This window comes from Neodiprion fabricii, chromosome 7, assembly GCF_021155785.1.
Source record: "Neodiprion fabricii isolate iyNeoFabr1 chromosome 7, iyNeoFabr1.1, whole genome shotgun sequence".
Taxonomy (NCBI): domain Eukaryota; kingdom Metazoa; phylum Arthropoda; class Insecta; order Hymenoptera; family Diprionidae; genus Neodiprion; species Neodiprion fabricii.
In genome coordinates, this window is record NC_060245.1 from 4,811,416 (window position 1) to 4,823,855 (window position 12,440).

Genomic DNA, 12,440 nt, shown 5'->3' on the forward strand with positions numbered 1-12,440 from the left:
TTCATGAAACTCCTTTGTAATTGAAAAATATAATTTTATGAGTTTATCACAATCTTTGTGTACGCTATTAATACGCTTACACTTTAACTCTCTATCGAGTCGCGGAAAGTTGACGCAATTTTTCGCAAGTCTCTGGTATCCACGCGAAAGCCAATGATTACCAAAATTTTTTACACACATTTTTTTTTTTTTCTCAAACATGTAATACCAGACACAAGCCAAAGCTGCATTCCATATATAATCTATACATATTTTCACGTATTTATACGTTTGATATAAAATATTAACATTTTTTTAAAACTTTTTTAACAACGCGCACGTTTCTGCGTTGGCCCCCAACATATTATTATTATTATTATTATTGTTGTTGTTGTTATTGTTATTGTTATTTTGTAATATTTGCAACGATTTTGAAAATCGTTCTAGTTCACTTTTCAAACGACATTATTATAACATTATACAACAATCAAATACACGCATATTTTATACGGTCGAAAGAAATACAAGAAAATTATTTATTTCAATACTTTCATTAAGCATTGATTTCGATAAGTTGAAATCGTTTGAATTGAATTGGTTTTTTTTTTTTTCTTTTTTTTTTTTTTAACGTAGAATAATTTCTAATCTAATCTTCTTGTTTTATTCCAATCGACGTGAATTATTCTCACCCGGAGAATTATGGAAACTTTACTTAAATATTGTACAAGTTTCGAATTAAAATTAAATATTTTTTTTTTTTTTTTGTTTGGATGTTTGAACTGGCATTTCAACGAATTACGTGAATCACGAATTCTTCTACACTTATTTCTACATATTTCTTATCCGTTAATTATTTTCGTCTCTTTTTTTGTCATCTCTTTGTCGCGTTGATTAAAAATATTCCTGCAACATGAATACAGGTTTGTATGTACAAGGTTGAATACTTTTATCGTTATACTTACATATATACTACAATATTTTTTGAATTTAATTTAAAAAAATATTACACTCGGTTAAAGCTGTTTAGCAACGCGCGTTACTATATTTTCTATATTTACCTTTAGAATATCATGCAAAGTCACGAGTTTTTAACGCAGAATATACCCTATATAGCTGATACAAATTATCACAAACCTAATAGTTCTATAATTTAACCGTGGTAACTAGTACGTAACAATAATAATAATCACAACTAAAATAACCGACATGTTATCGATAACGTCGTAAACTAAATTATCTACAGAAATTATTGCGTACACAATAATTGTTATTATTGACGTATTGGATTCGATACACGTTTTTATACCCAAATTTCGTTACTACCTAAATAATTACACACACGTGATTTTATCGGATCGAAAACTATTTATTTTTCGAAGAAAAATATCGGATAGTAAATAATTCTGTAAGCAGAATAATTTCAGTTGAAATTCATCTTGAGCAGAGTTCAATTCCATCGACGGATCGATAAAACTTTAATAACGTCGATTTATTCTTGCACTTACGAATTTGCACGTAAAACGACGCGACGATCAAAATCTTTGTTAAATTATACGTTCTTGGATTCTTGGAAAACTGAATGAAATATTTATGAACGAAACGAGCGATTAGAAAACCGCGTAAATCGCCCTAAACGAGTGCAACTTTAATTTTTTTGTCAACGTGCATTCTGTTACAATTACGAGTTGCGAGAATTGTTTCGATTGCTTTGTCAAACGCGCGTGTAGCTTACAATTAGGTGTTGAAGCAACCGGAAGTGTCAGCTCTTCAAAGCTGCTTAGACGTTAAATTGCTCTACAAGATTGTCGAATCTAACGGTCATTGACGTGAGCTGAGAGTGGAAAGAAATTACCATAATTATTATTATTATTATTACAGAGGCGAATCCCGCGGCTGTAAAACTTTTCTCGAAACGGAGACGCGAGAAACGTAAACAAAGTCCGAGGGCTCGCTGCTTCCGACTTGTTGTTCACTCGGCGCAAACACGTCGGGACCTGTTGCTAGGAGCGTTCATCAGTGCTTCAAGTCGAATATTTCGATCAGTAGCGGTTCGACGCTCGACGGATTTACGTTCAAGTAAACACCGACGACCTCGTCGTTTAGTCTGTGGAGTTCCGAAATTTTTTGTATCAGCTGTAAGAAGGTGGATTTCGCCTCGCAGCCGGGATAAACACTCTCCAAGTATCGCCTCAGCAGGTAGTAGTAAGAGTTCTTGAAACAGAAAAAAACGAATCGAAGTTTTTAAAACGAAGATATCGAAGGTCGGATAGCTTGCGATTGACGTTAAGGATGCACCGGCTACGCGTTGTCGACCAAAAATAAGTATCGTCGACGATGTTGAATACTTTGTGATCGGATGAAAATCGGAAAAAATCAACCGCAATGAAGATGATGAGAAAATTATATTTGAATAATAACAATGCCCAAAAGTCATCGATAAATTGTTCAAACGAAACATTGCTTGACGAGTTTTTAGGGTTTGTGTTTTTTTTTTTATGTGAAATAAATGCGTTGATTTTTCTGAATACACATGAATTTTTTAAAGAATTTTACTCATCATTTTGCAATTTGAGTTTTCGAAAATTTGTAAAGGCTGTATCTACGAAACTATTCGTTCAATACTCTGGAAACTTCTTAATCGTAATCCACAACATTTTATACGAAAACGTATTCAAAATTCACGATTTTTCCTCCATTTTTCAAAATTTCAAATTTTCGAAAACGGAATTTTCAAAGTAATGAAAACATTCTTTTAAAATTCATGGGTATTCAGACAAATCAACGAATTCATTTCACATAACAGAATAAAAAAAACACAAACCCTAAAAACTCGTCAAGCAATGTTTTGTTTAACCATTTTATTGATGACTTTTGGGTATTATTATTGTTCAAGTTTAATTTTCTTATCGTTTTTATTCTAGTTTATTTTTTTCCAATTCTTATCTTATCGTAAAGTATTCAATATTGTCAACGAGACTCACTTTTGGTTGAGAATGTTTAGCCAGTACATCCTTAAAAGACCCGGCAGAATCCTTATGGAAATTGGCTCCCTGTCGAATTGCTTGGACCTTCGGTATGTCATGGTACGTATCCTCCGATGAAAAGTTCTCGTGGACACAAGTCCAAAAAATCAGTAGTTTCCGGGATACAGGCTTCGGAAGGGGGGTGGATGGATTTTTTGATATCTTTGGATTGCGCGATTTTTACGAATTACGAAGCTTCAAGGGGGACTTGAAATCAAATCTGTCATTCAAAAACTGCACAGCCGATTCGCAGAGACTCCGCACAGGCGTGAAAAACGGGACAACTCGATTATTGCATTAGTCGAAGAGTCTCGTTCTTCACGCGAAATCTGACGTCCCAGCTCCTTCCGGTAAACCAGCGAGTTCGCGGATGGAATCAATCACAGCTTCCTGCCTGTCCTTGAGAATCAACCGTAAAGTTTTTCGAGCGATTTGCTTGATTTTAAGTCCCCTTGAAGTTTCATCGTTCGTGAAAATCAGGAAATCCATAGATGTCAAAAAAGCTGTACACCTTTCTTCGGAAGCCCGTATATCGGAAACTACTGATTTTCGAGACTTGCTTCCATGAGAGCTTTTCATCGGGAGTATACGTTCTGTAACGTACTGAAAATCCAGCCAATCCTACCAGGATGCAATTTCCATAAAAAATCTGCGTTGTCTTTTAGTCGACGAAAATAGACACGGTATTTTTTGTCTTCTTCAAGGTCCGCAGTATAACTTTTTGGAAAGGCAAGTGAAACAGTGTCGGTTCAGCAGTGCGCGGTGTGAATGAAAAACGGTGCAATGGAAAGATTTTGGAACATTCGCTGCCAATCGTCACCAACGTCACTTCTTGTAAGTACATTAACATCATTGACAGTGAAATACCTGTTCCAGTTTTATCACGTCGCTATGAATGACGCGCGGTCTGTCGGGTGTGAACAGAGCTATGGCACTCAGTATGAGAATGATGTTTTCGTCCCTCCATTTCGGGTCGAAAGTCCTGACGAACCTCGAGTGTTCCGCGTACAAATTCCCCTTGGCCTCCTTCAGGACGTCCACTTTTATCTTCGACATCCTTTCCTGGCTGTGGGGTATCTTCCACATGTCTTTGTCCGGGTCGTAATTTATCGCCGAACGTAGGATCATCATCTCGGTACAACCGCCCTTCAGAAGAGCGAGCTGATCCTCCTGGCACATGTTTTTGAACGCGTTTATCTTCTTCGACATTTTGATCAACCTTCGGATCGCTATTGCCGTCAGGTTTATCACGTCCAGTAGCATCGGGTCGGACTGTCCGGCGTTTCCCTGATGAAAATAGAACATGTCGTTGGTGTACTGGTACTTGAAGTGGTTAGCGTCAACGATATTCTTTTCTTAAAATTTACCCGGACTAAAAATCCACCCTGCGCAAAATCCTTCATTGAAAATATCTAGTCATCGGTCAAATAGTGTAACAAATGAAATGTTTCTCAGTGTGGAAGATTTTGACGACTAGGTCTGTGTTCCATGTTCAATGATACTTGACGGAAGAAAGATTCTTCGCTCATAAATTACGAGTTGACACGACGCGCATCTGATTCCGATTCACCATCGACTTTCCGGTCTTGTATCCGGTGACATCGCTCACGATGCGCGATACGTATGAATTTATCGAGGTTTACCAGCGTCGGATGATTGTATGTATGTGCATTGTTATTCGTACATACCTTGAATCTGCAGTCCTCGCCAACCAAATTAGTGATGTCATCGTCCAACGGTGCCAAAAGAGCTTTATTAGCGACAATTAATTCGTTCAATTTCGCCCGCTCGGCGTCGTTCAATTCTCTGCTGTTACGATTTCCACCGAGTGTCGAACATGCCGAGAATTCCAACTTTATAGCCTCGCAGAGTATCGATTCTATGGAATTGACCGTGATTGGGATCCTGGAAAACAGACTTTTCATACTCCCGATTCACGCACCCGTCATCTTCGATTGTCACTCATTTTCATTTAGATCGCGCCGAAGGGTTAATTACTCATCGATTTGATGTACGCATCGATTTCATGATTACAAAGATTTCAAAAGATTTCAGGGATTTCAAAAGATTTCAAAAGACTTCGGTCGAATACAAAGGATATCACAAGATTACAAGAGGCTTCATGTAATGTCAAATAGATTTCAGACGATTTTAAATGATTACAAGAGACTTCTTGGGTTTCAAAGGATTTTTTCAAAAGAAAACTTCAGAGACTTCAAAAGATTTCAAGAGATTTCACATGATTTTATAAGACTAGAAAGTATTTCAGGGATTTCAAAAGATTTGAAAAAATTACAAAAGATTTCAAACGATTACAAGAGTCTTCGTGTGATTTGAAAAGATTTTTAAAAAATTTCAGATGATTTCAGAAGTCTTCGAAAAGATTGCAGGGATTTCAAATGATTAGAAAAGACTGCGTAAGATTTCAAAGATTTCACAGATTTCAAGTGATTTGAAAAGATTTCTAGAAAAGTGTACACCAGATTTTACGAGTGATTAACCCGAAGGATCACCCCTTAGTTACTCGAAACAAGCGGTACGAAAACTTGATATTTCCAAGGTTCGAACCTTACGGTACCAACCAATTTTGATCGTTCGAAACGGTTCTGGATTCATAACGATAGTTTCGAGGTGAAAATCTATGGGGTATCAGAAGGACGTCGTTGAAATAACTGTAAATCCTCACCGTTGAACATCCTGCAGAATATCCCTAGCGACGTCCTCAGCTTTGGACCAATCCCCGCTGGCACTCGGTTCGCCATTGGCGTTTTTACACTCGGCCGAATTCCGGTTGGTGATCAGATTTGTCAGAATGGGATTCTCTACCTCTTTCTGTTCCGCGTCAAGCATGTGCCTTATCATGTTGTCGGTTATGCCGTTGTTCGCCAAGTTCTCACCGAAGTCCGTACGCGGCTTAACGTTGCTCTGCGACCCGGCCGTTATCTCGTCCGTGGAACCGACGTCGCTCTCCTCGAGGAACTTGGATATCTGAGGATCCGAAACGAGCCTTGACACGGTGTCGGTGTCGGTGATGATCTTGGATATGAATCCCTGATCCTGAAATATCTTAGCCGCGAATTCGGGATTGCTGAGTATCCTCGCGATCAACCGGGGCTCCTGCATCACCTTGGAAACCAAATCGGACTCCTTGGGACAAGTTTCCTTCGGTTTCCGGCAGGCAGTTTCCGGAATTTCCGTAATCTTGGCCCCCGAACCGTGCATACCGGAGTCCGGATCGATCGTCGACGATTTTTGACCGAAGTCATTCGAACTATGGAGTTGTCCAAACCGACTTCCGTCAAATCTACTCATCTCGCCGTACTTGGAGGAACCCGAAGGTGTCGCGCAGCGGACTTCCAAGCTTGCGAGGTTCGACTTGTACCTCGAAACCTCTGGCTCCATATTTCCCTGCAAGCTCATCACCGACTCGTCGAGCTTAAGGAACTTCTGAGAAGACGTCTCGAAGCCGGCCGAGCTTTCGTAAGACTCAACCGACGGTGGTGGCGTGTTTCCAACGTACTTTCCACGCCCTTGGATCACCTTTTCAAAGGTACCCTGACCTTGTTCGAACCTCGGTGGGTTCTGCTCGTACCTTACGGTGCCCTGGTCCCTCAGCATGTCCAAGGTCTTCGAACCCGTGACGTTTCCTCCTTCCGGTGGACTCGAAGGACTCGGAACACTTGCCGCTGTCACCGGGCTCATACTGTCCGTCACTTGCTGTCTGTTTCCGTCAAGGTCCGTGTACTTCCGGTCCGACTCCCAGATGTAAGTTTCCGGTGGCCCGAAGGGCAACGAGGAGGACTCTTGATCGAAACTGTTCTCTTCAACGTTCTCCCTCTTCAGCTTCGGCGTCTTTGTCGTCTCGTGCTGAGGCCGCTTCTTCGCCCGGTTTTGCTCTATCTTCTGCCGTTTCAACACCTTCGCTTCCTCCGTCATTATGTACTCCTTTCGCATACCGATCGTGAAGCACTTGTCCAAACGGCACTTCTGGCAGAAACGACGCGTCACCACCGTTATTGTACAATTTTCCGTGAAAGGGCACCGGAAGTCCTGAAAACATTTTTAAACATTGAGGTACTATTAATTACACAATAATGTCCGCAACGATATCTTCCTTGAAAAAAAAAAAAAAATTACACAAGTTATGAATTTTATTAACAATTTTCCTTATTTATCGGGCTCCCATTACCCGACGATTAAGCTCCCTTATGGAATTATACAGTTACAAAGTTCACAGCGAGCTAATTGCAAAAAAAATCTGTAGCTTATTTGTCCACCTGTGTACTTTCAAAAAGAAAAAGTAAAAAACAAAAAAAGAAAAAATCCCTCACAGCTGAGGCTTATTGATATTCTTTTGAATAATGGCGTCAGATGTTTGACCAGTTATTTGTATAATAATAACCCTGGCAACAGAATCCTTCTGAAGTTACTTTGTTTGGAAGGGCAGCTGTGTTGAGTCAATTACCTCTAAAATGGGTGTAGAACGGTTTTTGCGAAGTCTTTATGCATCCCTATTCAAGTTCCAAAACAGTTCCTGTGTCGCAACGTAATTAAGATATGACCAAAACTCGAAGCTAACCTTTTCAAGAGGCTGAAGTTAGTAACGTTAACGCAACGAAACGTCAGGGGAAATAATCGTTATTGCACAATTTTAGAACGACTTTGATGGCGTTGGTTTTTCAAAATTATTAAGTGTACGTTTCGTTTATAATGGTTCAATAAATTTCGGACATTCCTAAGGGTCCAAAGTAACGATACCAACTTCACACTCATACCTTTTCATAGCGTTACACTATTCGTTTTATATAATGAAAAAGACAGTCAACCGATCGATGATGGGATACTGAATTTTCTAACCAAGAGTGTCCGCCTATCAATGTAAGAATTGTACTGGGTGAAATTCACTCCGATGAACGTGATATTTTACTCGAGAAACGAGTTCTACAAACCTGAACTCAAAAAATATCTAGGTATCGTTTAAGGATCGCAGAAAAAGCTCTATGAGTTTTCCTAACCAAAATCGACAATATTAAAACAGTTTTTTTTAACGATACCTGTTTTACACAATTTTTCTAGTTACTGTAACAAATGAAATTTTTTGCTCCGCATTAAGAATGGAGCCGAGAGACCCATTTTCACGACCAAGGGACTCTACGAGGAGTTTCATCATTTTTTTGGGTGAAATTCACCCAGAGTTACGTGTTAGGATTAAAGTTGTCCAAAATACTAATAAAAAAAAAACTAGTGAAACGACGTGTAAACAAATGCAGGGGTGCAGGAAATAGCCTTATCAAGGCACCTGGGGTCAAGTTCTCAGCTGATAACCGCGTATATATATATATATATATATATATATATATGCGCGTCTTATCGTATCACGATTGTATTATTTACTTTAGTCGCTCACTTGTTCGCTACTTGACAAATACTCACAACATCATTGTTCATTCTAATCTGAGTTTGTACCGACGATATAAGGTCAGATGCAGTTGGTATTTTTTTTTTTTTTTATCAAATTTAACGTGCAAGGATTCCAAAATTAAGCATCAAGTATTGAAATTTTTTAGAGTGTTTGAATTAGTATCAGGCTGAAGTTTGTGACGTTATTATAACGATGAATTTTTGGGAAAAGGAAGTCGTTGTTTTTTGCAAATTTAGGATTACTTGAAATTTAGTAAACTGTTAATACGGCGCATCTCAAACTAACTTCTTCCATTTTCTTTCAACGTTTCGATACGTTAACGTTTAATAACTTCAGCCTTGTGAATTATTTACGTTTTTCCGTCAGTAAAGAACAATTACACAAATAATGTAACTTTTTGTTCGGTCGTCTCGGTCTGTTTGAATATATTTAGAAAGTTAAAACCGTTCATCGTTTTTTCGAAAAATCGAGAATTTGCACGATTTTCGATTATCAAAAAATTGCCCGTTGACTTTTTCTTTAAACTGTTCAGTGTATTCGTAAAATTTGACGTTTGTCGCAGATTCATTTATTTCTTACATCTCATTGAGGATTATTATTGTTTCGATTATGACTTTCGGTGACGTATGTAAAAATATATATGAAAGAGTACGAACGATCATTTTGAACGTCCCTTTGATATAATTTTTTGCATTTGCATTTCTTAGTATTTGAATAGACGATAAAATCCCAAAAAGTTGTGGTATCTTGTAAAAAAAAAAAAAAAATTGCTTTAATTTAACCTTGCGGCGAAGAAAAAAAATCGTCTAAAGAAAATAATTCGAATAAGATGAAAAGAAATTTTTTACCAATGATCTCTTATTTTACAACAGATAAGAAGAAGATTGATTAAGCTAATCAAGTTTTCGGTTATATCACGGCTACAAATTGTAATTCTCGTCGAAACATTGTATGTTCTTAATTATTTTATGCGTGGACTAAGATGCTTCGTTTAGTTATCTCAAAGCTCGTTAACAGGCTTCTTGATGATTGTTAACTTGAATAATAAACAAAAAATATAGCGAGCAACCGATTGCTCGCATTGATATTAATTAATTGCTCCGATACGTTGCATACGATTGGAACAGTTACGCTTTCAGTTACATTATTACATACATTATACATTTTTACGTTGCGTAAATATGATCGAGTGAATTGTGCAAATGGCGAATTAATGGATGAAATTCTTGTTTCAAAGTTGAATCGTTCCTAACGTCGGTTGAACGTGGACCAAAATTACTTGAAAGAAAGACAGAGGAAAAAAAAAACAAATTAGCAACTTCAAGTTATTCTCTACCAAGTCAACGTCATTGACAAAATGCGTAACTAATATTTAACATAAATTATTGCTACAAAATGATTTTTCATCTCTGCATGCAATTTATGTAAACGACAAAACATCTTTTTTTTTTTTTTTTTCGCACCTATAGATCGTAAAATCTATGCATTTTATTATCGCTCTGCGTGATGAAATTCTCAAACTGTAAACATATTAGATATAGAAAATCTGAACGATATTAGCATTGAATAAAAATTGTTCCGAACGAGGATGAAACAATATGCAGGGCGATTTAAGTCACACATGAAATTTCTTTGAAGTTAATTGATTCTCCGCGTACGTGGGAAATTTACTGGAATTTAATTCGCGGCCTGTCATTCGTATAATATGCGTGAATTTTCCTCGACTAAAACAGGAAGCGGAAAACTTTGCTACGATTATACCGATTACAAACAAAGTAACGCTGTTGCTGATGACGTGACGTTTTGTAATAAGCGTGTAATAGTTTTGGGGGGGGGGGATGATGTGTACAAGTGACGTCAGGAAGAATTCGAAAATCGGAAATCCCTATCGTAACGTCATCGACGAAGCGTCGTTTTTTTTTTTCTTTCTCTTCTTTTACCGGCCTTTGGCGATCGGTTATCACATTGAAGTTAGTAACGTTATCGCACAACGATTATGTGTCAAGGAAAAACGGTTGTCTCATGATTTTTGAATTGTCTGAAATCTGGAAAATTCAGTAAGAGTTTGTTGCAATTGATAAAACAAAACACGACCCGTATTTAGAAATTTTGGTTCCTCGAAAAACGTTGTAAAATTTATGAAATTGTGATTTTTTTTTCCGCCAGTATTTAGTTACGATAACGTTGCTAACTTCAACCTAGTAATTGGTCAACAATCTCGATATTAGTCTATCTGTACAGGTGTGACACGCGTCACGTATGTATTAATATAACAAAAACTTGTGGCACAATTATTCTGCGGGAAGAAAAAAAAAATGTGAACTCTGGTGAAAATTTCCACTTCCACGTATTATTTCTTTACAAAATTGTAAATATACGCATAGTTTTTCGTAAGTAATTGTTTATTATCGTTAATAATTGTAGCAGCTTGTGGATTTTTTATCCATCTAAGATATACAAGTTTTTACGAGATATTAGGCATTTTTAAAGTTTCGTACGAAACAAATTTTTTCTACAAAATTATACGAAATGCTCAAATTTCCCTAGAAATTCGTTGAAAAGCTGAGAAATCATAATCGTGTTCAAATGTAGCATGCAAAGAACCGAAATTCGTACACTGAGTGAAATTTTTAGTTCCGATTACCGGTCAGTCCTTAACTATTTTCATTTTTTACCAAAATCGAAAAATATAACATTACCTGTTTTACCCAAATTTTCTAGTTACCGTAACAATTGAACAATTGAAATAAACGAAACGAACGGTGAATCACCTTGTTCTTAAGAGCGTTTCTGCGAAAGAAGGCTTTGCAGCTTTCGCAGGAAACGGCGTTGAAATTATAGCCGAGTGCTCTGTCCCCGCAAACGCCGCAAGTTTTGTTAGCCTCTCTCCCGTTGGCTTCATCTTCCATCTCTCGGGTTCTTGATCCTCAATTGCGATCAATTGTCCCTTCGGAACGCGGCGCGATTTCCTTCCGCTAACAATTTTTATATATTCCCGCTTCCGCGGTGGCTGGGAGCACGGTGAGTCACGTTAACGACACCCATAATCGAGGGGCCTCCAACACCGTTTGGGAAAGCAGCACTTCTGCACCTCGGAAACGTTCACCGAAGCACTTTAAACCGCCGAGTCCAAGGCTCTGGGTACGGGCTGAACCAGGTCCGGCAAAATCTTTACTGTCAGCGAGAATAATGCGGTCAATTGCCACGGCACTTATCAAATCTTTATACGACACTCGAAACACGGAGTGGTTGGATCCACTCCTCGTCTCTACTATTATCACCGCAACGAATAGCGATAGTGAATTCACCTCGTCGTATTGGCCAGCCTGTGGCCAACGGCTCACGCTTCATCCACGCGCACAGGTTGCCTGATTTTATAAATATGACAGGCTTCTGGCTACGGTGCTCCGATGGTAATACCGACTTGGAAGTGGCGGTCTTAGGATCGGGGAGTTGCTTGCCGTGGTTACCGGCCCTCGTTGAACAGACCCCCGGTATTTGACAATGTGAGAATCGAACTTGAAATGTAAGACTGGTGCTTCGTAACATTCTTTAAGGGGATGCTCTGGTCCGTCGTTACCGACCGAATGAAGTTTCACTTGTTTTGCGTTGTGCTAGAATAATATTAATAAATGTATTCCTGTAATTATTCGTGATTCAATTACAGGAATGACGGATTTTGTGACGTTATTGTTGTGCAGAACGACAATTTCATTTTCTTTTATCTTCTTTACAGAGTTTTTGTTCCGCCTTGTAGGTAGAATTGTGATGTTTGTGGCATTTTCAACTCAATAATTCTTTCAGACTCTAATAATCGTCAAAATAAATGACGTTTTACTCCGTTGGTAAGAACTGACTTGAGGAGATGCAATAGATCATTCCTGTTTGCGGTTTAAATCACATTTTGCGATGAAATACAGAAATTTTTTGGATTATTAAAGTATATTCCTAATTTTTCTTTCATTTCTACAGAAATTCGTCCTCGCCTTTCAAAAAGTCAGTCGTAAAACGTTTCA

General features: G+C 38.2%; 1 protein-coding gene across 2 annotated transcripts; it reads right to left on the reverse strand.

The window, feature by feature from the left end:
• LOC124186962 (nuclear hormone receptor HR96) lies at positions 1 to 11,725 on the reverse strand. 2 transcript variants are annotated; one of them, XM_046579144.1, is made up of 5 exons: positions 11,196 to 11,723; positions 5,689 to 7,052; positions 4,691 to 4,907; positions 3,870 to 4,289; positions 1 to 2,190 (listed from the first exon to the last, which is right to left on the reverse strand). In XM_046579144.1, exons 1-5 carry the CDS (start codon positions 11,331 to 11,333, stop codon positions 1,993 to 1,995), a joined length of 2,337 nt encoding a protein of 778 aa, XP_046435100.1. In that variant the 5' UTR covers positions 11,334 to 11,723; the 3' UTR covers positions 1 to 1,992. The 2 variants fall into 2 exon arrangements, with proteins under 2 accessions (XP_046435100.1, XP_046435101.1); XM_046579145.1 differs by having other exon boundaries at positions 2,027 to 2,190; positions 3,994 to 4,289; positions 11,196 to 11,725.
• Between the last annotated feature and the right edge of the window lie 715 nt (positions 11,726 to 12,440).